The following is a 26,671-nucleotide window of genomic DNA, read 5'->3' as shown; positions in this document are numbered from 1 at the left end:
TGGTAGCTGAATCGAACTTTGTACAAAAAATCCTGGCGAATCCGAATATCCACAGGTTCGCTTATCCCTAACCATAGGAGCAGGAGGGCAGATGACCATGAAAATGACAAGTCCAAGGCAGCGGAATCACAGGCATATCTACAATAGTGAATGCACAGTTTGAACAGAGTCCAGTAACAGTTCATTCGCTTACATCAACTGATGGTTAATCTAGAAGATGACTAGCAGAGGATTACCGAGAAAGACTGAGGATATCCAAGATTAGAGGTTTATCATGATGGCACACAGAGGTTGGAGAATCCAGGTTCAATAGCAAGACACCAGTGTGTCTCTAGGTAGGCCTCATTAGTCTTAGGCCTCTTCCACACTTCCGTCGTCGGCTGTGTGTCATAGTGCAGTGAAATGACGCGTCGACGGACGTTGTGAAAATAGAGAAAAATATGTGTGACGCATCCAGTATTATGATGGACGCGTCAACTGAGTTCTTGGCCGAATCTTATAGTATAAGAGGAGAGAGAGAGATACTTTTTCCCCGGACTTTAACATCCTTCCAGGCATGCTCAGAGTGGAAAAACGGGATATGTCACTGGATTCCTGTGTGTGACGATCAGCGACGATCCTGCGCCCATAGGCTTCCATTATAGCTGCCTATGGACAGCGCAGGACCTGTCGCTGAGTGATTTTCCGACGTGCACAAACATGTTCCTCTGAACGTTTTCTCTGCACGACGGACCGCTATTTTCCGACTAATCCAGTGCATGACGGATGAAACGGATGGCCATCCGTCACAATCCGTCGCTAATACAAGTCTATTAGAAAACGCAGGATCCTGCAGAAAAATTTGCAGGATCCTGTTTTTTCAAAACTCGATGGATTTCGACGTGAGACAAAAGACGGAAGTGTGAAAGAGGCCTAAGTGAGATGTCACTGAGGCACGCGGAGCAGCCTAAAAATCCAACGTGGAGCACAGCAAAGGACCGCTGCCAAAGGGGAAGGGGGCAGTGCCCATCCTAGAACAATTATATCATATGTGAATGCCTTGTCTGACTTATTGCATTGCTGCCAGTATTGACACCGGTAACATTACTGACTACAAGGGAGTCTTAGGCTATGTGCACACGCTGCGAATCCGCAGCGTTTCCGCAGCTGCGGGTCCGCAGCGGTTTCCCATGAGTGTACAGTACAGTGTAAACTTATGGGAAATGAAAACCGCAGTGCCCATGCTGCAGAATAAACCGCGCGGAAACACAGCGGTTTATATTCCGCAGCATGTCAATTCTTTCTGCGGATTCCGCTGCGGGTTTACACCTGCTCCAATAGAAAACTGCAGGTGTAAACCCGCAGTAGAAACCGCGATAATTCCGCAGTAAAAACCGCAGCGGTTTTGAACTGCGGTTTATCAAAATCCGCTGCGGAAAAATCCGCAGTACACAGGGATACGTGTGCACATACCCTTAGGCTATATGCACACGTTGTGGAATTTTCTGTGCAGATTCTGCATTTCTTGGCAGAAAACGCAGGTTAGAATCTGGCTGTTTTTTTGCGTTTTTTGTGCGTTTTTGTTTGCGCTGATTTCTTCCTTTTTTAAACTCTGCGGATTTCTATTATGGAATGGGTGCAGAAACGCAGCAGATCTGCAAAAAGAATTGACATGGTCCTTTTTTGATTATGCTGCGTTTTCCGTGAGGATTTTTCCGCCCCATTAGCACAGCATTTTTTTTCGGCCATTTATTTACATTGTGCTCTAAATCACTTGCGGATCGGCAGTGTTTCAGTGCAGAAAAAAACACTGCGGATCCGCAGGAAATCTGCAACGTGTGCACATGCCCTTAGGACAGCACATAGTAGGTGAAGTGGGGGGAATGTTAGGAGGGCGAAAGTGTGCACAGCGATTGATAGATCTTAAGGCTGCATAAAAATGGACAGATGGAGCTTTGTAGTTGGGAATGAGAGCTGTCAGACAGATACAACTTTGCCTCTTGGGAAATGTAGTCTGCAGGGATATAGGGAAAGTTGTCAGGCAGTTCAGGGAACAATAAGAAACTACAAACAGGACTCCTGGGGCCTGAAAATGCAAAATAGAGGTAGGGGTTCCGGACACCAGACTTTTTTTTTTTTTTGTGCTCATAAAACCCCTTTAAGCTGTACATTTGCTGATAAAGTGCATCAACATGTGCAATTCTTTTTAAAATACTTGCTATTATGTATTAAAGCTGTGTATATATCAAGACTTTTAGAAGTTGTTTTTTTTTTTTTTTTTTTTTAATTTTGCCTTTATTGTGACATTGTTTTTATGTTTTTCCCTCCAAATTAGTATTCAGCATGTGTACGGAGCACAACATCCACCTTTTGATCCACTGCTGCACGGAACGTAAGTAGATATTTTCTTTAGTCCTTTCATCTTCGCTTCTATTAAAAATAGAACAATTGGCAATGGGCAAGCTTTTAGCTCCGTTTTTATGTATTGTGGACAGTTGACCCACTTGTTTGGTTTAGTGTTTTTTTTTTTCTTTTGCTAAGGATGAAATAAAAAAGTTGGATTTTTTTTTTGAATTGCAGAATGTATCATTTACTCTTTGTAAAGGGTAAGTTATTGATCTGTGGCACACTCCTGCTGTAAGAATTCTTTTCCTTTAGTCTTGGCATACGATGCAAGCCATTCTTCTTAGTCATATGCCAAGCATGAACATAAGGCCAGTCTCACACGCCCAGATAATTCCGGTACCGGAGTTATCCGTGTCCGTGTGCTCACATAGGCCATCCGTGTGGGATCCGTGTGATGTCCGTGAGTACGTTTTTAGGGTCCGTTTGCTGTATGTGTGACCGTGTATTGCAACAATTTTTACAATTTTAACCCTATGACAGGAAAAACGCACACGGACAGCATACGTGTGCGGTACGTGTTTACAAGCACCCATTGACTTTAATGGGTCCGTGTGATCCGTGCGCTCCCACGAACACTCATATGTCTCCTTGTTTTGCAAACGGACATACGGTCCGTGAAAACACGCTGACATCTGCAGAGACACATTTATTTTAATGTGTCTACGTGAGTCAGTGTCTCCGGTACGTGAGGAAACTGTCACCACACGTACCGGAGCTAATGACGTGTGAAACCGGCCTAAAAGGCATTGGTCCGAGCTTTAGGCTATGTTTCCACGGTCGAGAATGGCAGCGCTTTGGACGCAGCACATACCCGCTCCGTCTAAAGCGCCACCGGCTTTTATACACACGGTGATTCCGCATGTGTTCATTGAACACATGCGGAATCACTGTGTCCTATACATAGACTGTGTAATTGATCTTGCGGAGACTGAGCGTCTCTGCAAGATAGACATGCCGCGGTCTATAAAGACGCGCCGCATGTGCGTATACGTAGGCCTTCCACCTGCGCCTTTTGAACGCATAGTAGAGATGGGATTTCATAAAATCCCCTCCACTATACCGTAACATCTGGGTGCTGCGGCTGTACACGGCATCCAATCCGCAGCGTTTCCTGTCTGTGGAAACTTACCCTTATTATTAGAAAGAGGGAGATACTAGAGGAGGAGAATAATCAATAGTTTTAGCCATTGGTAGCTCTATAACCGAGGAACGGCTCCATCGCTAATAAAAAGAAAAAAATGGCTGCAACTACTTAGTACTGCTTGGTCCAGCGTTTTCAATGCAGCCAGGTACGCCAGCTTCTAAAAGGCACCATGTGCATTTACACCGTGGCCTACATAAAGCATTCATTTTTACAATAATTTTTTTGTTTTTTATTTTGCATTTATAAAATTTTATAGCAAAGTCTGACAAAAAAGCCGCCTTACCCAGAGAACTCAAAAATCATCTGTAAATGACAGAATACTGACTCTTTTTTTAATCTTTTTTCATATACTATAAAGCAGAATTTAGCTGCAGTGTTATCGACGTACAAAATTCCATTAAAAACATTTGCAAAAAAACTGCACTGCATGAAATCAGCATAGAGGTAGTGTCTTGGGGAGTGGGGGGGAAGGGTTTAGGAAAGCAATCTGCTAATTGCCCACTTGTATATTGGGCAGCATAAAGGGAATCTGATAGCAGGTTTTTGCTACCTTATCTGAGAGCAGCCTGATGTAGGCAAAGACGAGCTGCATCCAACCATGTGTCACTTAATCTTCTTGGCGTTGCCGTTCTCACACAATCAGAGCTTTTAGATTTAGAATTAAGCAGAGCTGAGAAAGCTAGCCCCGCCCACCCCAGGCTCTGTATGTACATTATAGACAGTGAGCTGCTAATTGTCCCAGCAATGATAAGCTCCTGGTGCTGAAACAATCATTGCAAGCAAACAAAACCACCAGCTTGACAAGAGAGGCATCACTGAAATCTGTATTTTAACCCCCACATAATGCTGTCTTCAGATTACATAGTACAATCCTGCTGATAGTACCTTTGAAATTCAAGGGACTAATGCAATGTACAGTTTTTCACACCATATGAATGTGCAACATACACTAGTTGGAAAGGGGGTGAGATTTATCTAACAATAGGACCAAAGTCAAAGGGTCTGTGAAATTCAAATGAAAAAAAGCAGCATGGGAACAGTGGGATTAGGAAATAGATTATTTATCTACAGTCATGGCCAAAAGTTTTGAGAATGACACCAAAATTATGTTTTCACATGATCTGCTGCCCTCTGGTTTTTATTAATGTTTGTCTGATGTTTATATCACATACAGAAATATAATTGCAATCATATTATGAGTACCAATAGGTTATATTGACAGAATGAGTTAATGCAGCAAGTCAATATTTGCAGTGTTGACCCTTCTTCTTCAAGACCTCTGCAATTATCCCCGGCAGGCTCTCAATCAACTTCTGGACCAAATCCTGACTGATAGCAGTCCATTCTTGCATAATCAATGCTTGCATTTTGCCAGAATTTGTTGGTTTTTGTTTGTCCACCCGTCTCTTGATGATTGACCACAAGTTCTCAATGGGATTAAGATCTAGGGAGTTTCCAGGCCATGGACCCAAAATCTCTGTTTTGTTCCATGAGCCATTTAGTTATCACCTTTGCTTTATGGCAAGGTGCTCCATCATGCTGGAAAAGGCATTGTTGGGTGCCAAACTGCTCTTGGACGGTTGGGAGAAGTTGCTCTTGGAGGACATTCTGGTACCATTCTTTATTCATGGCTGTGTTTTTAGGCAAGACTGTGAGTGAGCCGATTCCCTTGGCTGAGAAGCAACCCCACACATGAATGGTTTCAGGATGCTTTACACTTGGCATGAGACAAGACTGGTGGTAGCGCTCACCTCTTCTTCTCCGAATAAGCTGTTTTCCAGATGTCCCAAACAATCAAAAAGGGGATTCATCAGAGAAAATGACTTTGCCCCAGTCCTCAGCAGTCCGCTCCCTGTACCTTTTGCAGAATATCAGTCGGTCCCTGATGTTTTTTCTGGAGAGAAGTGGCTTCTTTGCTGCCCTCCTTGAAACCAGGCCTTGCTCAAAGAGTCTCCGCCTCACAGTGCGTGCAGAAGCACTCACACCAGCCTGCTGCCATTCCTGAGCAAGCTCGGCACTGCTGGTAGTCCAATCCCACAGCTGAAACAGTTTTAAGATACGGTCCTGGTGCTTGCTGGTCTTTCTGGGGCGCCCTGGAGCCTTTTTGACAACAATGGAAGCTCTCTCATTGAAGTTCTTGATGATGTGATAGATTGTTGACTGAGGTGCAATCTTTGTAGCTGCGATACTCTTTCCTGTTAGGCCATTTTTGTGCAGTGCAATGATGGCTGCACGTGTTTCTTTAGAGATAACCATGGTTAACTGAAGAGAAACAATGATACCAAGCACCAGCCTCCTTTTAAAGTGTCCAGTGATGTCATTCTTACTTAATCATGACTGATTGATCGCCAGCCCTGTCCTCATCAACACCCACACCTGTGTTAATGGATCAATCACTAAAACGATGTTAGCTGCGCCTTTTTAAGGCTGGACTGCAATGATGTTGAAATGTGTTTTGGGGGTTAAAGTTCATTTTCTGGGCAAATATTGACTTTGCAAGTACAGTAATTGCTGTTAAGCTGATCACTCTGACATTCAGGAGTATATGCAAATTGCCATTAGAAAAAATGAAGCAGTAGACTTTGGAAAAATTAATATTTGTCTCATTCTCAAAATTTTTGTCCATGACTGTATGCTGTGAAATCCTTGGTTTTTAACTGGTGAAAGGCAGAGGAGTTTTGCTATGTTCATCTTAATACAACCTTGTTCCGCTGTCCTTGAATCTTTCCAGTCCGGTCATCTCACACCGACCTCCAGTGCTGGCATGCTGTACCGACACGTCTATTGCCTCCCATCACTAGGCACAGTGCCATACAAACAGGTAGAACACCCGGTTCTGAACGTGCATTCGAAAATCATGGCTACCTTCTTTCAGAAATAGTGCCAACCTTGACACACATGGAGAGAATGGAACCAACGGGCTGGGTTGCAATGCAAGACACAACCATGGGCAGGGGTAGCGTTACGTCCAAAATAATAAAGCGGCCATGTTTTTCTAAATTTGGTCAACCTTAAGGTACCTTCACACTAAACGATATCGCTAGCGATCCGTGACGTTGCAGCGTCCTCGCTAGCGATATCGTTTAGTTTGACACGCAGCAGCGATCAGAATCCTGCTGTGATATCGCTGGTCGGGGCTAGAAGGCCAGACCTTTCTTTGGTCGCTGGCTCTCCCGCTGACATAGCTGAATCGGCGTGTGTGACACCGATTCAGCGATGTCTTCGCTGGTAACCAGGGTAAACATCGGGTTACTAAGCGCAGGGCCGCACTTAGTAACCCGATGTTTACCCTGGTTACCATCCTAAAAGTAAAAAAAACAAACACTACATACTTACCTTCCGCTGTCTGTCCCCGGCGCTGGGCTTCTCTGCTCTGGCTGTGAGCACAGCGGCCGGAAAGCAGAGCGGTGACGTCACCGCTCTGCTTTCCGGCTGCCCGGCGCTCACAGCCAGAGCAGAGAAGCCCAGCGCCGGGGACAGACAGCGGAAGGTAAGTATGTAGTGTTTGTTTTTTTTACTTTTAGGATGGTAACCAGGGTAAACATCGGGTTACTAAGCGCGGCCCTGCGCTTAGTAACCCGATGTTTACCCTGGTTACCGGCATCGTTGGTCGCTGGAGAGCGGTCTGTGTGACAGCTCTCCAGCGACCAAACAGCGACGCTGCAGCGATCCGGATCGTTGTCTGGATCGCTGCAGCGTCGTTTAGTGTGAAGGTACCTTTAATGAAGAGACAAGCAATTTGATGTTAACCACTTCCATAGTGTGCATAGACTTTAAACGTCTGCGAGAGCCGGCTCCTACTCTGCAGTGACATTCTAAAACGTGATTGTGTAGCTGCAGGGGATGGCATACCGCTGTAGAGAAGGAAGAAATGGTGCACTAAGCAAGCACTTTCTATGCAGCAATAGAAAGCAATAACGGCGCTTCCTCCTTATATCTCAGCCAGCGTATGATTGCTGAGACCGAGAGAGCTCTGCTATGTAGGCACAAAGCTGCATTTCCCCTGAAACTGGGGCTAATATACCGTCTGAAGTTACAAGGCAAATGAGACAAAAATAAAAAATCAATTTACATTTTGAAAAGCTCTGCTACCATTGTTTATGACCTCATAGGGGGAACAATGTGCAAATTATAAATGGGGGGGCGGGGGGGAGAATAGGTTAAAAAAAACAAATAAAAATAAACTACAGTTTCCGTTATATCAAAATAATTTAGACTGGGGACCACATTTTTAATGCATTTTTGTGATCCTTTGTGGTCATTAAAAAGAACAAAACAAGAAATGGATACACTTTTTTCCCCCTACTTTCCCAATCGTAAAGCCCAAAATGAAAATAAGAATGACAGTGACCTAAAAATGAAACCCTATGTACCACCAAAAAGGCACAAAAATGATTTAAATATCAGAATGTAAAAAACAATGTACAGCTCTTTAAACTTCTTGTGTGGAAAAAGATTAAAATGGCCTGGACTTGTACTGGTTAATCAATTTATTTTATTCTCACTGAATACTAGTGTACTAATGGGGAAACAGTTCAGTTGTAGTTTTTGTGAAGTTTCTCACTTTAAAGGAACCTTAAAGGGAACCTGTCACCTAAATTTGGTGGGACCGGTTTTCGGTCATATGGGCGGAGTTTTCGGGTGTTTGATTCCCCCTTTCCTTATCCGCTGGCTGCATGCTGGCCGCAATATTGGATTGAAGTTCATTCTCTGTCCTCCGTAGTACACGCCTGCACAAGGCAATCTACTACGGAGGACAGAGAATGAACTTCAATCCAATATTGCAGCCAGCATGCAGCCAGCGGATAAGGAAAGGGGGAATCAAACACCCGAAAACTCCGCCCATATGACCCAAAACCGGTCCCGCCAAATTCAGGTGACAGGTTCCCTTTAAGGGTGCTTTATCATTGTGTTCCGGCATCTGTTTGGTGGCACATCGGGGCTTATGTTGGAACCTCCCACAAAACGGCATTCCATTCAGACGGATGCACAGACGGGACCATAGACTATAATGGTGCACTCTGCGTATGTCATTTTTGGGCGTGTACACCTACTGGAGACAGAAACCCTGAAAGTCTTTTGGACCTGAGTGTCCGCCTCCAGTAGGTGTACACGCCCAGGAATGATGCATGGCACAACTCGCATTTGCTCAGCTAGCACCATTATAATCTATGGCCTCGTCGGCACATATGCCAAAATCCTGTTTTGCGGGGGATTCAGATGTAGGCGTCAGAACACAATGTGGAAGGACCCTGTGTTCGCCTCCAGTAGGTGTATACTGAAGATGATACACAACAAAGCACACGTTCACTCTGAACACCATTATAGTCTATGGCCCCGTCAGCATCACGTTTTGTGGGGGATTCGAGCGTAAGCTGCGACGGGGCCACTGAACGGGTGCATGAACTCGGTGTGAAAGCACCCTAATACTTTCCCTCATGTTCTTAAACCCTTATTGATCAGGCCAAATTTTTCAAATGTGACCAGTGGTACTTTAAGTGGTAATAACTCTAGAACGCTTTAAAGGGCCACTGTCACCCCCTCCAGCCGTTATAAACTAAAAGAGCCACCTTGTGCAGCAGTAATGCTGCATTCTAACAAGGTGGCTCTTTTAGTTTTTGTTTCTGTTATTCCCACAATAAATGTATTTATAATTCTGCTGAAATACCTGTCTTTGTCCATGGAGGCGGGACTGAAGCCTCCCCTTAGAAGCGCCCAACTGCCGTCAGTCATCTCTTGTGTAGATTTTCGCCGCCCCCTCAGCACTGTTATTGTGTGAATTCCGGCGCCTGCGCTCTGCTCTTCTGCCTTGCGCAGGCGCATAGAGCATTTGCCGTCCTAGCGCTGGTGCCGGGTTCCGTTCTGCGCCTGTGCGGGCAGTGCGGCCACCCTGTTACTGAATCCCTGCCCCGCACTGTGTTATGCATTATGCACAGTGCGGGGCTGGGATTCCTGGGCATGCGCACTGTGCTTCTCAGACGCTCCCCAGGTCCCCCGCCTTTCAGCGTTGCCGGAATATACAGGTATCCTTGCCGGCGTTTGGAACAGCCGCTCAGAACAACGCTGGAAGGCGGGGGACCTGTGGAGCGTCTGACAAGCGCAGTGCGCATGCCCAGGAATCCCAGCCCCGCACTGTGCATAATGCATAACACAGTGCGGGGCGGGGATTCAGTAACAGGCTGGCCGCACTGACCGCACAGGCGCAGAAAGGAACCCGGCACCAGCGCTCGGATGGATAATGCTCTATGCGCCTGCGCAAGGCAGAAGAGCAGAGCGCAGGCGCCAGAATTCACACAATAACAGCGCTGAGGGGCGGCGAAAATCTACACAAGAGATGACTGACGGCAGTTGGGCGCTTCTAAGAGGAGGCTTCAGTCCCGCCTCCATGGACAAAGATAGGTATTTCAGCAGAATTATAAATACATTTATTGTGGGAATAACAGAAACAAAAACTAAAAGAGCCACCTTGTTAGAATGCAGCATTACTGCTGCACAAGGTGGCTCTTTTAGTTTATAACGGCTGGAGGGGGGTGACAGTGGCCCTTTAACAGATCTCATTGGTTTTGAGAATGTTTTTTCTTGACATATTGTGCTTTATGTTATTGATACATTTATGCCAATCTTTTCTGTGTTTATAAAAATATCAGAAATTTGTCAAATTCTAAAAATTAAAAAGCCATGTTAAACCAAAACCAATCAAGGCTGATACAGTAAGGTGTCAGCTATAGTGTACAGTCGACAGCTGACGCATTTTCACCAGTCGGGGGATGCTATTGTCTAATATGTGAGGTCAGTAAAAAGTCATATTGGCGGTCACTAAGGGGTTACAATGTTTGTCCGTTTTTGATAACCGCTTATCAGTGGTCCCAATATAAAAAAAAACGAACCTACATTACTGGCGCCATTTGCAGACGTGAAGAGTGTTTGTTCTACTCGGGAAAAAAAACGTCTGTGTAACCTTTTGTGAAACCTTACCTCAACTTCTACCACCTATCCCCCTCACACTGTGGGGTGCAGTCTGCAGGGTCAGAAGGGTGGGGCTGGCAGAGACTGAAGATGACTGTACGTTCTCCATCTGAGAAAATCGCTGTGATTATGCGGATCGACTTTGATCAGAGTGGCACCTGATTTTCTCAAATGTGGAGAATTAAAAAAATAAAAAGCTGCTCTACCTTCTCCTTGCAGTCAGTCCGTGGAAATTGGACAGCACTTGCATGTCATCCAAGTGAGGTCTGATGCTTTCACCGACCCATTGACATGAATGGCTGAGTGCCTTCCAATTATTAGAGGCAAATCGTGCATGCTGCGATCATTTATTATTCCTTGGACCACTTAGTCGGAGGAAAAAATAGGACATATGCACGGCCCCATTGGATAACACTGGTCCGAGTGAGATCCGGTGTTTTGACAGCAAAACTACTGTCATCTGCACTAGTCCTCAGACTTGTGAGCACTATTAATCTTTAGCTGGACTCCTAAAATGATCATTTTAATATTCGGCTAATACCAGAATTTAAAGTAAACACACCAGCCTCATCAGGTCTATGTGATCTGTATAATGATGTGTACAGTTTGTATTGTGAGCTCCGGAGTTTCCATGTCTACAAAAGAAAAAAAAAAGTCTCAGTGACCATTCCTGGGTCAGTTTCAGCAATTTGATTGTTTTTGCCTGCTCTCCGTTGTCATCATGCTGTCGGTTTTGAATTACTTGTTTCCATTTTGTGAAATCAATGGAAAGGGAAATTTGATTTATATTAACAGCTATTAAATATTTTATGGAAGGGATTGAAAATGTTAGATACCTTGTTGTAAGCGTGAGTGATTTTTATCTCCTAGGAATTTGAAATGTGCTGAGAAAACTGCCGTTAAATACATTCTGAATAATAATCTCACGGTGTCGCTGTCATTTTTCATTTTATATTTTACCACAGTATGTGATCTTGGAAGACGTTCACTATGCGCTACCTCTCAGCAATATTCTTGGGGTGGCTAACGTATACATTTTTTCTGATCAATAAAGTGAATATGGGTTTTCTTTAGTTCAACAGGAAGCTGGGTTAAGTTTTTATTTATCGATCTCGAGATTTCCTTCTGAACCATAATGACAAGACAAAAATGCACTAGACACGCGAATATGTAAAGTAGGGCACTGTATTATCAGTAGGAACCATATCTGGAAACCCATGATCCCCGCTCCATGTGTGCCGTGAGAAGTAGAACCGTGTAGTTTGACATTGCGTCTAGTCTGATATACTAAGCTGCGCAAAATATTAATCTGTTGATCCAATAATTTACATTTCCGTAATGTTATTTCAAGGGTGAAAGAAGACACCAAGTCCAACCAACAATCCGATTTGGTTATCCAGGCAAAAACCACACGAGTCAGATACTTCCATGTGTAGGGAAAAATTCCATTTGGATGCCACATACGGCAATCGGACTAGTTCCCTTGGATAAACGTCCCAGAATCTAGTTCCCATAACCTGTAATATTAAAATTTTCAAGAAAAGCATCCAGGCCTTCCTTGAACTTTTTAATTAATCTACCATTACAGCGTGTGGCTTGGAGTTCCATATTCTCACTGCTTTTACAGTAAAGAATCAACATCTGTGATGATGATTATTTATTTTTATAAAACTGTGTATACGTGCATGTAGTGTTCATGTGTTTCTATACTCGCCTTCTCTGGGATCCAGCGCCGTTCTGCTCCTCTTCTCTGTGACATCACCACACGTGGGACTATTCGGCTCACTCAGTGTGTAATCTGGAAGTCTTTTACAATGTAAGCTTATGAAGCCTCGTCGTGACGCTCCGGGAGAGACTGAAAAGCGGTGATGTCAGTGAGAAGAGCAGCAGATTGGCGCTGAATTCTGGAGAAGGAGGCCGTAGGTCAGTATATAAACACATACACTCCACATTAAATGCACATGTGCGCAGATTTATGAAAAAATACTTTAATGGGAGGGATTCTTTAAACATTTTATTCAGTCGCCATGACAGCACCACGAGAGAGGGGATCCGCCCTTCAGGGACAAGAAACCTACAGACATAAAAGGGCGGCACCTCTCTCCCGCATCAGTTGGTTTCCTGTCCCTGGCAGGGGAACCTCTTCAGACAGGCCTTATGAAGAAGGTCGAAGAAATGAAGATAACCCAGTCATGGCAGGCCGATTCAGGTAGCGGGGGTCCCCTACCTCGGTCTGTCGAGGATGCCGGAAGCACCACACGGCAAGGGAACTGCTGGTGTCGGTGTCAGCAGAGAGGGGCAGCTTTTATTTAAATGCTTGCCTCTTAAGTGGTCCGTCGCCATCAGGTACCAGGTGAGTATATGGGGTCTTCTGCTGTGGCCGCGACCGGGGGTCCTCCTGGGGCCTGTCCGCGGCCTTGCGATGGTGTGCGTCGGTTCGGGCGGCGCTGGCTTCCTTGACCATACGTCGGCTCGCTCACCGCGGTCGCGACCAGAAGGGTCGTGTCCGGATGACGCGGCTGGCAGCGTGGCCTGATGACGCGGTGGGACATGCACAGTGGGACCGCGCCGGCCGATGACGACCCTATCACGTCCGAACCTGATCCAGGTACCCGGCGATTATGCAGTGGAGGCAGGTTTGTGGATGGACCTTTGGAGGGGGGGCGGAGGCCTGTTTACGGTCAGTCCGGGGCACAGTCCTGGGGGAGGCACTCATACATTTAAACATGGTACCGGGCAGATCACCTGGAGAACCTGCTGACCCTCATCAGGGGGCGGTACCTTGGGGGCATATGAGGAGTCTGACGACTGCTGAGTTCTTCGGACTCATTGTGATGATGGAGTCGCCGGAGCAGGGAGCAACACTGCCTGACCAGCAGCAGCAGATTCAGCCCATTGAGGAGCCTCTAATTATATCCCAGCGGCGATCTAGTGGCAGTAGTCACGCTGGTGGAGGCAAGAATATCCAAAAATCGAGGCAGAGCAAGTCCTCAAGCCGTAAAACATCGCCGGCTAGGAAGGAACCCCCCCACACTGATTATGGTACCAATCACTGCACATTTGGGTAAGTGATCTACATGAAAGTTCACTTAGTGATTTCCTGTTTCTCCTTATATTCCTTCTCTCCTTGTTAGGGGAGAAAATGTTCTGCCAAACATAGGGAGTGCGCCGAATGTGGGGAACCACTCCCAGATGGCCATGACAGAAAGCTTTGTAAACCCTCCATACAATGCTTAATTGAGGAAGAAGCCCCTGACCTTACTTCCACTCCAAGGGATATGGTTAGACAGGAAGTTAAAGGTTCTATTAAATCCATGTCCCAGAAAACGGATATCAGGAGAAGCAAACATATTAAGTCCCCAGTTTCGGATTTGGGTTCGGTCTCGGGTGAACTGAGCTCTGATTCCTTTCCGTCATCCTCTTCATCTATAGGGACCGACTCCAGTCACTCCTGCTTGCCGCTAGTCAGAGTTAATCATCTTATTAAAGCGGTAAACAACACAATGGGGATCGAGGATACCCAGTTGAAATGCTCCATGCAGGACATTATGTTTGAAGGCCTAGATCGAAAATCCCGAAGGTGTTTTCCGGTGGTGGATAAGATAAATACGTTGATTTACAAGGGAGTGGAAAAAACCCGAAAGGAAAGGTTCGGTTCCGCCGGCATTTAAGAGGAGATATCCAGTCGAGGAGGAAGCTTTATCCTCAAGGGACAAGGCTCTGAAACTGGATGCAGCAGTGGCCAAGGCGTGTCAAAGGACCGCTCTTCCGTTTGAAGATCTAGGAAATCTAAAAGATCCACTAGATAGGAAGGCTGACGTTTTCCTGAAAGAGGCTTGGGAAACATCAGCAGGATCCCTAAGACCAGCAATTGCAGCCACTTGCACAGCACAGTCATTGATGGTATGGCTTGACCGCTTAGAGGATCAACGCAAAAAAAAGGAGGCTCCCAGGAATGAGATCCTATCCTCACTACCTATAATTCAGGAGGCAGCAGCTTTTCTGTCAGACGCATCAGCAGATTCTGTTAAATTAGCCGCCAGATCTTCAGCCCTTTCTAATGCAGCCCGTAGAGCTCTATGGATTAAATGTTGGCCAGGAGATTTGCAAGCCAGATCAAAACTGTGTAACATTCCATCTGAAGGGGCACATTTATTTGGACATGTTCTTGATGAACTATTAGAAAAGGCGGGCGATAATAAGAAACGGTTCCCTTACTAGGAAGACCCTCTTATAGACGGGATTACAACAAAGGATGGTTTAGCCGCAGGAGGTCAAATAGAGAAAGACCCAAATATGATAATTGAAGGAAAGGTAGAGTATATATGTTTAATACTTCTCGGGACTATAAAAAACCTCAGTGACTGCCGGACCAGGTAGGGGGTAGGCTTTCAGCCTTCTATCCTGCCTGGTTACAAATTTCCAACAGTCCATGAATTCTTAGCGTTATTGAAACTGGCCTAAAGTTTGAGTTCCAACAGATTGCTCATGAGAAATTTACTTTAACACCCATTCGTTCTTCTTCTGCAGAACAATTGGCACTAGAGTCGGAAGTTCAGGAACTTGAGAAAGAAGGGGTTCTGATTAAAGTGCCCGCGGTACAAAGAGGTAAAGGGTTCTACTCCCCTCTCTTTCTGGTCAAAAAACCTGACGGATCTTTTCGTACCAGGTACCATCACCGTCTTTTAAAATGGAATCTGTAAAGACGGCAATAAACTTCTCTTTAACAATTGCTTCATGGTTGTCCTAGATCTGAAAGATGCCTATTATCACGTCCCGATACACGTAGATCACCAACAGTGGCGGTTTCACTAAATGGCTCAGTACAGCACTTACAATATCATGCACTACCCTTCGGAGTTGCGGTTGCACCCCGGTCATGGTAGAAGTTATGGCACACCTTCACGAACAGGACATATTAATAGTTCCCTACCTAGATGACTTATTGATTGTGGGACATTCAGAGTCACATTGCAAAATTCAATTGGGGAAGGTGACACCCATGTTACACAAATTGGGGTGGATTATAAATTTAAAAAAATCTCGTTTACAGCCTTTAAAAGTTCAGGAGTTTCTGGGTCTTACTATAGACTCCAGTCGGCAGGAGTGTCGTCTGCCGGATTAAAAAGTGGATGGTATCCAGCGACTAGCGACCAGAATGATTAATAATCCATCAGTCTCTGTAAGAGGGGCGATGTCACTATTGGGTTCACTCACATCTTGTATTCCGGCGGTTCTCTGGGCTCAATAGCATACCAGAACACTACAGCGGGATGTTTTACATAATTCCCGTCGCCTAAAAGCTCATCTTGACAGTAAATTATCTTTGTCTGTTGAATCCATTCAATCATTACATTGGTGGACACACGTACCAAATTTACGTAGGGGGGTTCCCCTGGACAAATCGGATAACTACAGATGCTAGCACCAGGGGATGGGGGGCACACTTGGAAAGTAGTTGGGTCCAGGGGCTGTGGTCTCAGTCCAAACAGAGTTTGTCATCCAATCTAAAGGAGTTATTAGCAGTAGAACGCGCTTTAAAGGGAACCTGTCACCCCGTTTTTTCAGATTGAGATAAAAATACTGTTAAATAGGGCCTGCGCTGTGCGTTACAATAGTGTATGTAGTGTACCCTGATTCCTCACCTATGCTGCGAAATACATTACCAAAGTCGCCGTTTTCACCTGTCAATCAGGCTGGTCAGGTCAGGTGGGCGTGGTGACATCGCTCTTTTCTTCCCCAGCTTTCCGTTGGTGGCGTAGTGGTGTGTGCATGTCCAAGTTCCGAATCCACTGCGCGCACGTGAAGAAACAGCGTCTCGGCTTTGGGAAAATGGCAGCCGCGATCTCTTCTGCGCACGCGCGGCATCCCGCGGCCATTTTCCTGAAGCCCCGTGCAGCAGAGCACTCCATCTGCGCACGCGCGGCCCCAGGAAGATGGCCGCCCCCACGATGACAGGGGTAATAGCGCAGATCGCGCGCTGTTTCTTCACGTGCGCGCAGTGGATTCGGAACTTGGACATGCGCACACCACTACGCCACCAACGGAAAGCTGGGGAAGAAAAGAGCGATGTCACCACGCCCACCTGACCAGCCTGATTGACAGGCGAAAACGGCGACTTTGGTAATGTATTTCGCAGCATAGGTGGGGAATCAGGGTACACTACATACACTATTGTAACGCACAGCGCAGGCCCTATTTAACAGTATTTTTATCTCAATCTGAAAAAACGGGATGACAGGTTCCCTTTAAGTAGTTTTCTTATAGCCCTACAGAGTCGGCACGTCAGACTTTTCTCCGACAACCAGATGGCCGAAAATCATCTACTATCACTCACGGCTCTTCACATAAAGGGGGTACAATATCATGGCCGACTATCTTAGCCTCAACCAACTCAGACAGGGAGATTGGACACTAAACTCATCCATCTTCAATCAAATCATAAAATTGTGGAGATGTCCAGACATAGATCTCTTTGCCAACCGAGAAAACAGAAAGCTACATCGATTCTGCTCCTTAAACCCCAGAGACAGTCCGTATGCGGTAGATGCTTTTCTAATTCCATGGCACTTCGATCTCGCCTATTCGTTTCCCCCTCTAAACTTAATCCCAATAGTTCTGAGGAAAATACGGGAAGACTGCCCCCGAATAATCCTGATAGCCCCGTTCTAGCCCAGAAGATCATGGTTTCCTTGGCTGAGGAAGATGTCCATTTCCCAGCCATGGATTCTTCCAGAAATACCAAATCTCCTCTCCCAGGGGCCAATCCTCCATCCACGAGTGGCCAATTTACATCTAGCGGCGTTGGTCGTTGCTAAAGGGGAGGGTTTTTTCACGGGACCTGGTAAATACATTACTTAAAAGTATAAAAGACTCTACAACAAACATTTATGTCGGGATTTGGAAGAAATTCTTATCAGTTTCAGAAACACAGATTGGTCAGGAACCCTGTATTAACCAAATTTTAGAATTCCTGCAAAAAGGATTAGATAGGGGCCTAGCCACAAGTACGCTTAGTGTTCAAGTATCGGCTCTAGGGGCACTATTCAAAAGAAATTTGGCCAGCAATCATTGGATAGTCAGGTTCTTCAAGGCAGTTACCAGATCTAGACCAATCATTAAACCAAAAGTAGTTCCATGGGACCTAAATCTTGTTCTCTCCGCTTTAACGCAAGCTCCATTTGAGCCAATTGATGATGCCCCAATTAAAATCCTATCCTTGAAAACCGCTCTCTTGGTTGCACTTACATCCGCGAGAAGGATTAGTGATATACAAGCTTTGTCCAGACAGCCTCCGTACATTCAGTTTAGGGAAGATAGAGTTGTTATGATCATCTTTATCTTCCAAAGGTAGCTTCAAAATTTCATAGGTTACAAGAGGTTGTTCTTCCCTCATTTTGTCCTAATCCCACTAATGATGAGGAACATAAATTTCATACTTTGGATGTTAACCCCTTCATGACCTTGGGATATTCCATTTTTCCGTGTTCGTTTTTTGCTCCCTTTCTTCCCAGAGCCATAACTTTTTTATTTTTCCATCAATATGGCCATGTGAAGCCTTATTTTTTGCGAAACAAATTGTACTTTTGAACGACATTATTGGTTTTAGCATGTTGTGTACTAGAAAACAGGAAAAAATTCCAAGTGCGGTGAAATTGCAAATAAAAGTGCAATCCCACACTTGTTTTTTGATTGGCTTTTTTACTAGGTTCACCAAATGCTAAAACTGACCAGCCATTGTGATTCTCCAGGTCATTACAAGTTCATAGACGCCAAACATGTCAGGGTTCTCTTTTATCTAAGTGGTGAAAAAAAATTCCAAACTTTGCTAATAAAATAAAATTGCGCCATTTTCCGATACCCGTAGCATCTCCATTTTTCATGATCTGGAGTTGGCTTATTTTTTGCATGCTGAGCTGGCGTTTTTAATGATAGCATTTTGGTGCAGATACGATCTTTTGATCGCCCGTTATTGCATTTTAATGCAATGTCGTGGCGACAAAAAAAACATAATTCTGGCGTTTCAATTTTTTTTTCTCGCTACGCCGTTTACCGATCAGGTTAATTTCTTTTTTATTGATAGATCGGGCGATTCTGAACGCGGCAATACCAAATATGTGTAGGTTTGATTTTTTTTATTGATCTTATTTTGAATGGGGCGAAAGGGGGGTGATTTAAACTTTTATATTTCTTTTTATTTTTTTCACTTTTTTTTTACTTTTGCCATGCTTCGAAGCTAGAAGCTGGCACAACTTGATCGCCTCTGCCACATAGCAGCGATCATCAGATCGCTACTATGCAGCAGAAATGCAGGTGTGCTATGAGCGCCGACCACAGGGGGGCGCTCACAACTGGCCGGCGTCAGTAACCTTAGAGGTCTGATAGTCTCTCGTGGTGCTGTCATGGCGACTGAATAAATACGTAAGCTACTTACCGGTAGAGGTGTTTTTCAGGAGCTCATGACAGCACCCTTATATTCCCTACCCTATTTTCTCGTATGGGTCAACACTTTTTCTTTTCCTTTTAAGTGCTACGTTTATTCATATGGTGAATTTTAACATTTTAAATTATGTGCTACTAATCAGGGAGGTCCTCTCATGCTCTGTAAACCAACTGATGCAGGAGAGAGGTGCCGCCCTTTTATGTCTGTAGGTTTCCTGTCCCTGAAGGGTGGATCCCCTCTCTCTGGTGCTGTCATGGCGACTGAAAAACACCGCTACCGGTAAGTAGCTTACGTATTTTTCCTCTTTTAATGTCAATTTAAATATTAGACAAAGATAACACAAGGAAACATAAAATGCAGTTTCTAAATGAAGGTCTTTATTGTTAAGGGAAAAGGAAATCCAAACCTACAGGCCCAATGTGAAAAACTGATTCCCCCCTCTCCCCTTAAAACATAAATTAATTGTGGTTTTTCACATCTTTGGGTAGCTGAGTTCCAATTACCTAGCTACACCCAGGCCTGATTTCTGCCACACACAGGCCAGAGAAACAAACAAATTCCGATCTATCAGTCTGGAAAAGATTATAAAGCCATTTTTAAAGCTTTCGTAGTCCCAGCGACCTACTGTGAGAGCCATTATTCAAAAACGGCAAAAACATGGCCAGACAAACGACCTAAATTACCCCAAGAGCGCTGCGATTGCTCATCTAAGAGGTCACAAAAGATCCCCACAATGACATCCAAAGAACTGCAGGCCTCATTTGCCTCAGTTAAGGTCAGCATTCATGACGCCACCATAAGAAAGAGACTGGGCAAAAATGGCCTGCATGGCAGAGTTCCAAGATGCAAACCACTGCTGAGCAATAAAAACATAAAAACTCATCTCAGTTTTGCCAGAAAGCATCTTGATGATCCCCAAGACTTTTGGGAGAATGCTCTGTGGACTGACAAGACAAAAGTTGAATTTTTTGGGCGATATATTCCCGATACCATCTGATGTAGAAGTAACACAGAAAAGGAACATCATACCAACAGTAAAATATAGTAGTGTGATGGTTTTGCTGCTTCACGAATTGGAATACTTGCTTTGGTAAATACATGTATTCTGCTCATTACCAAAAAATCCTGAAGGAGAATGTCCGGCCATCTGTTCGTGACCGCAAGCTGAAGCGCACTTGGGTTATGCAGCAGGACAATGATCTAAAACACACCAGCAAGTGCATCTCTGAATGGTTTACAAAAAATAAAACTAAGACTTTGTAGTTGCCTAGTCAAAGTCCTGACCTTAATCAGATTGAGATGCCGTGGCATGACCTTTAAAAAGGCGGTTCGTGCCCGGAAATCCTCCAATGTGGCTAAATTACAACAATTCTGCAAAGATGAGTGGGCCGCATTCCTCCAGAGCGTTTTAAAAGACTCATTGCTGGTTATCACTAATGCTTGATTGCAGCTGCTGTTGTTAAGGGTGGACAAACAAGTTATTAGGTTTAGGAGGCAATCACTTTTTCACACAGGGCCCTCTAGGTTTGGATTTCTTTTTCCCGTAATAATAAAAGCATTCATTTAAAAACTGCATTTTGTGTTTACTTGTTATCTTTGTCTAAATATTTAACCCCTTAATGACCGCCGATGCGCCTTTTGCAGATTTGCAATCACTTTCTCAGTTCCAGTACAAGTAAACAGCTGGAGCCCCATATGTGGCCACCTTTCCCTTCGCTACCAACCAGGATCGAACTTCTTTCACAACATAGATATGAGTCCCAATGTGCCATAAATGTCTTTCATTGATTGACAGTTCATTTAAGCTAGAGGCACTTTCTCTATTGATAAACATTCTTATAAAGTCTTCTGGTGACTATTTTTCCAATTAGTGTTCATATTTGGAAACAAACCCTTCCGATAGCATATAATAAAGGCGCCAGACATTTCTCGTACTGTACATAGTTTCCAGAGCATTTAACACATCACTATTCATTGTAAAGCATCCAGTGGAGCAATAAGTGGTTTGAGTATCCATGTGTATACAAACTGCATGAAGTTCAATTAGCTTTACAACTCCCTCTGGGTTATTGATTAGAAACCAAAAAATGTAACTTAAGTCTAAATGTTAAATTGTAGGCAGTTTTCTACCTGTAACAATGCTTCTATTGACTAAAATGAAATGTGAAGCAGCGCTATGGATTCTGTGACACCCCATGAAATGGAGGCTAATGGGACTGAAATTGGAAAACTTTGTGGTTCTTGAGTTGACATACTAAGTGACTTATTTTGATGCTATTGATTTAAGGAGACACGTTTAGTAAAGTGAGCATTGATTTGATTTTCCCCTAGTTTATGCAATGTTTTGCAGTATTTTTTAATAAACAAGGAATACGACAAACTGTATTCTTTGACACAAGCTGTTTTTTGGGGGAAAGTTTGCCAAGCCCTCTAATTCCATTGGAAGGATTGGTGAGACTTTGTTAGATACTTTCCATAAGTAGGTAATATTTCTGAGGTTGGGGGTGCTGCCCATTAATCTTCCTCTGTTCACATATGTAAAAGATGAAGTGAATAGATGGTATGCATTCAAAAAATGCCTAACACAGTCACTACAGCCCTTTAGAGAATACATTATTCTTAACTAAAAATATAAATATTCCTATATTATGTATTGGTTTAGTATTGTAGTGTGAAACTTATCATGTTACAAGTAGGGAAGTATATATGTGGCCAAGAAGATAAAATCCCATAATGTGGTCGAGATAAAATCCCATACCATCAGCTATGGAGGGTTACCAATAATAAAACTTAACTTTTAATAAGAATACCCTAAAATATTAGAACCCCACAAACAAACACATATACACGTACAAAAGTGCTCAAAATAACCAGTGCTCAAAAAGTTTAAAAGAATGGAACGGTCTCACCATTCAAGACGGACACATGGATATGGTGAATTTTTCAGCCAGTGAGGCTATGGAGTAACGGTCCAGCGGGAAAATCAGCGGGTTGGGGCACATAGATGCTGTCTACCCTGTAACCCCTGTGTAGCTCCTGTCCTTACAAGGACAGGCCCCAAGTGGACCCTGCTATGGACAACCACCAGATGAATGTAAATAAACAGAAGTGTATCCTCAAAATGTATCCTCACTCGCACCCCTACAATAGTGACCTTATATTACAATGGTGCGAGTGAGGATACATTTTGGACTGCAAACAGACAGCCATACCTTGCTTGTGGGTACTCAGCCACTGCGGGACCCATTTTGAAATACGGACTCTATATGTTTTTCTCGCTTGGACTTTTGCGCCTTGTAGCACATTTATTTAACCCCTTAGTGACAGAGCCAATTTGGTACTTAATGACCGAGCCAATTTTTGCAATTCTGACCACTGTCACTTTATGAGGTTATAACTCTGGAACGCTTCAACGGATCCTGCTGATTCTGAGATTGTTTTTTCATGACATATTGTACTTCATGTTAGTGGTAACATTTCTTCGATATTACTTGCGATTATTTATGAAAAAAACGGAAATATGGCGAAAATTTTTAAAATTTTGCAATTTTCAAACTTTTTGTATTTTTATGCCCTTAAATCAGAGAGATATGTCACGAAAAATAGTTAATAAATAATATTTCCCACATGTCTTCTTTACATCAGCACAATTTTGGAAACAAAATTTTTTTTTTGTTAGGGAGTTATAAGGGTTAAAAGTTGACCAGCAATTTCTCATTTTTACAACACCATTTTTTTTTTTAGGGACCACATCACATTTGAAGTCATTTTGAGGGGTCTATATGATAGAAAATAATGAAGTGTGACACCATTCTAAAAACTACACCCCTCAAGGTTCTCAAAACCACATTCAAGAAGTTTATTAACCCTTTACGTGCTTCACAGGAACTGAAACAATGTGGAAGGAAAAAATGAACATTTAACTTTTTTTTGCAAACATCTTAATTCAGAACCATTTTTTTTATTTTCACAAGTGTAAAAACCGAAATGTAACCATAAATTTTGTTATGCAATTTCTCCTGAATACGCCAATACCCCATATGTGGGGGTAAACCACTTTTTGGGCGCATCGCAGAACTTAGAAGTGAAGGAGCGCCGTTTGACTTTTTCAATGCATAATTGGCTGGAATTGAGATCGGACGCCATGTCACGTTTAGAGAGCCCCTGATGTGCCGAAACAGTGGAAACTCCCCACAAGTGACACCATTTTGGAAACTAGACCCCTTAAGGAACTTATCTAGATGTGTGGTGAGCACTTTGAACTCCCAAGTGCTTCACAGAAGTTTATAACGTAGAGCCGTGAAAATAAAAAATCGCTTTTGTTTACACAAAAATGATCTTTTTGCCCACAAATTTTTATTTTCACAAGGGTAACAGGAGAAATTAGACCACAAAAGTTGTTGTGCAATTTCTCCTGAGTACGCTGATACCCCATATGTGAGGGTAAACCACTGTTAGGGCGCACCGCAGAGCTTGGAAGAGAAGGAGTGCCGTTTTACTTTTTCAATGTAGAATTGGCTGTAATTGAGATTGGACGCCATGTCGCGTTTGGAGAGCCCCTGATGTGCCTAAACAGTAGAAATCCCCCACAAGTGACCCGATTTTGGAAACTAGACCCCCCATGGAACTTATCTAGATGTGTGGTGAGAATTTTGAATGCCCAAGTGCTTCACAGAAGTTTATAATGCAGAGTCGTGAAAATAAAAAATATTTTTTTTTCCACAAAAAAGATTTTTTAGCCCCCAAGTTTTTATTTTCACAAGGGTAACAAGAGAAATTGGACCCCAAAAGTTGTTGTCCAATTTGTCCTGAGTATGCTGGTACCCCATATGTGGGGGTAACCAACTGTTTGAGCGCACGGCAGAGCTCGGAAGGAAGGAGCGCCGTTTTGGAATGCAGACTTTGATAGAATGGTCTGCAGGCATTATGTTGCGTTTGCAGAGCCCCTGATGTACCTAACCAGTAGAAACCCTCCACAAGTGACCCCATTTTGGAAACTAGACCCCCCAAGGAACTTATCTAGATGTGTGGTGAGAACTTTGAATGCCCAAGTGCTTCACAGAAGTTTAGAATGCAGAGTAATAAAAAAAAATATATATATATATTTTTCCACAAAAAAAGATTTTGTAGCCCCCAAGTTTTTATTTTCACAAGGGTAACAAGAGAAATTGAACCCCAGAAGTTGTTGTCCAATTTATCCTGAGTACGCTGATGCCCCATATGTGGAGGTAACCCACTGTTTGGGCGCACGGCAGAGCTCAGAAAGGAGGGAGCACCATTTGACTTTTTGAGCGCAAAATTGGCTGTCGTGTTTGGAGACCCCCTGATGTACCTAAACAGTGGAAACCCCCCAATTCTAGCTCCAACCCTAACCCCAACACACCCCTAACTCTAATCCCAACCTGATGCATAATCCTAATCACTAACCCTAACCATAATCACAACCCTTATCCCAAAACAACCCTAATGTCAACCCTAACCATAACCCTAACCCTAATCCCAACTCTAACCCTAACTTTAGCCCCAACCCTAGCCCTAACTTTAGCCCCAACCCTAACCCTAGCCCTAAGGCTACTTTCACACTTGCGTTGTTTGGCATCCGTAGCAATCCGTCATTTTGGACAAGAAACTGATCCTGCAAATGTGCCCACAGGATGCGTTTTTTGCCCATAGGCTTGTATTGCCGCCGGATCGTGACGGATGGCCACACGTCGCGTCCGTCGTGCACTGGATCAGTTGTGTTTTGGCGGACCGTCGGCACAAAAAAACGTTCAATGAAACGTTTTTTTGTACGTCGCATCCGCCATTTCTGACCGCACATGCGTGGCCGTAACTCCGCCCCTCCTCCCCAGGACATAGATTGGGCAGCGGATGCGTTGAAAAACTACAGCTGCTGCCCACGTTGTGTACAATTTTCACAACGTGCGTCGGTATGTCGGGCCGACGCATTGCGACGGCCCCGTACCGACGTAAGTGTGAAAGAAGCCTAACCCTAAATTTAGCCCCAACCCTAACCCTAAATTTAGCCCCAACCCTAACCCTAAATTTAGCCCCAACCCTAACCCTAAATTTAGCCCCAACCCTAATCCTAGCCCTAACCCTACCCCTAACCCTACCTCTAACCCTACCCCTAACCCTACCCCTAACCCTACCCCTAACCCTACCCCTACACCTAACCCTACACCTAACCCTACCCCTAACCCTACCCCTAACCCTAATTTTAGCCCCAACTGCTGTTCTCCTGCTGGCCAGCAGATGGAGACAGATGGCGGGCGCACTGCGCATGCGCCCGCCATTTTCTTTTGCCGGCGGCCAGGAGGAGCAGCAGGAGGATTCAGGGACACAGGTGAGTATGATAGGGTCCCCGAATCCCCCTATTTCTCTGTCCTCTGATGTGCGATCACATCAGAGGACAGAGAATTACACTTTACTTTTTTTTTTTTTTTTGCGGTCGCCGGTAAACAGTTAATTACCGGCGATCGCAAAACAGGGGGTCGGTAAAACCGACCCCGATCATACTCTTTGGGGTCTCGGCTACCCCCGGCAGCCGAGACCCCAAAAGATTCTCGCGGGGCCGGGAGACACGAGGAGCACCGGGGGAGATAGGTAAGTATCGGGGGGCTATCTGGGACCCCCTTTCTCTGTCTTCCGATGTGCGATCACATCGGAGGACAGAGAAATTAAAAAGAGATCGCGTTTTTTTTTTTTTTTTTTTTTGCGATCGCCGGTAAACGGTTAATTACCGGCGATCGCAAATGCGGGGTGGGTTAAAAAACCCCCGAATCATGTTCTCTGGGGTCTCGGCTACCCCCGGCAGCCGAGACCCCAAAGAAAATCCGACTCTGGGGGGCGCTATACACTTTTTCCACAGCGCCGTTAGTTAACGGCGCTGTGGTTTAAGTACCCTTAGCGGCCGCCGTTAAAAGGCGTATCGGCGGTCGCTAAGGGGTTAAACTCCCCTGATGAGTCTCCTACACTGGTGATGAAACGCGTAGGGAGAAGAGGACTTCTGTTTATTTACATTCATCTGGTGGTTGTCCATAGCAGGGTCCACTTGGGGCCTGTCCTTGTAAGGACACAGGGGTTACAGGGTAGACAGCATCTATGTGCCCCAACCCGCTGATTTTCCCGCTGGACCATTACTCTATAGCCTCACTGGCTGAAAAATTCACCATATCCATGTGTCCGTCTTGAATGGTGAGACCGTTCCATTCTTTTATACTTTTTGAGCACTGGTTATTTTGAGCACTTTTGTACGTGTATATGTGTTTGTTTGTTGGGTTCTAATATTTTGGGGTATTCTTATTAAAAGTTAAGTTTTATTATTGGTAACCCTCCATAGCTGATGGTATCCGTTTTCCCCTGAGGGTGTTGTACAGTGTGGTCTGGTCTACACTATTGCTTTTTGCACGAGATAAAATCCCATATGTCTTTTATTCTGTGAGATAGATGCAGAAAGGAGCAAGCAAACGAAATAACCAATGATGGACCACACTGAACTATCCTTTTTGGATGCATCTGTATATTTTATGTGTTTTACTACCCATTGTTTTTTTTATTATATATTACACTTCATTGAGCTATTTTTTTCCTGCATATTTTTCTTCATATGTTAAAGTTTGAGACACATTTGCAGCAGACCCTTTTTTTCCTTATTTCATAGGTGCGTCTGCTACTCTTCTTTCTTTATTGGCTGTAGGAAGTTGGTAGTATAGCTAGACATATTTGGTTAT

At 44.3% G+C, this 26,671-nt stretch overlaps 1 protein-coding gene across 1 annotated transcript in view; it reads left to right on the top strand.

The window, feature by feature from the left end:
- TBC1D22A (TBC1 domain family member 22A) overlaps nucleotides 1-26,671 on the top strand; it is an 859,623-nt gene that overhangs the window by 16,309 nt on the left and 816,643 nt on the right. Inside the window, exon 2 of the mRNA XM_069764980.1 lies at nucleotides 2,315-2,371. Coding sequence (XP_069621081.1) covers nucleotides 2,315-2,371 — 57 coding nt within the window. The remainder of the gene's footprint in view (nucleotides 1-2,314; nucleotides 2,372-26,671) is intronic.

The sequence above is a fragment of the Ranitomeya imitator genome, chromosome 4, assembly GCF_032444005.1.
Source record: "Ranitomeya imitator isolate aRanImi1 chromosome 4, aRanImi1.pri, whole genome shotgun sequence".
Lineage (NCBI taxonomy): Eukaryota > Metazoa > Chordata > Amphibia > Anura > Dendrobatidae > Ranitomeya > Ranitomeya imitator.
Note: the sequence above shows the minus strand (reverse complement) of the source record. Positions and strands in the feature narration are given on the sequence as shown.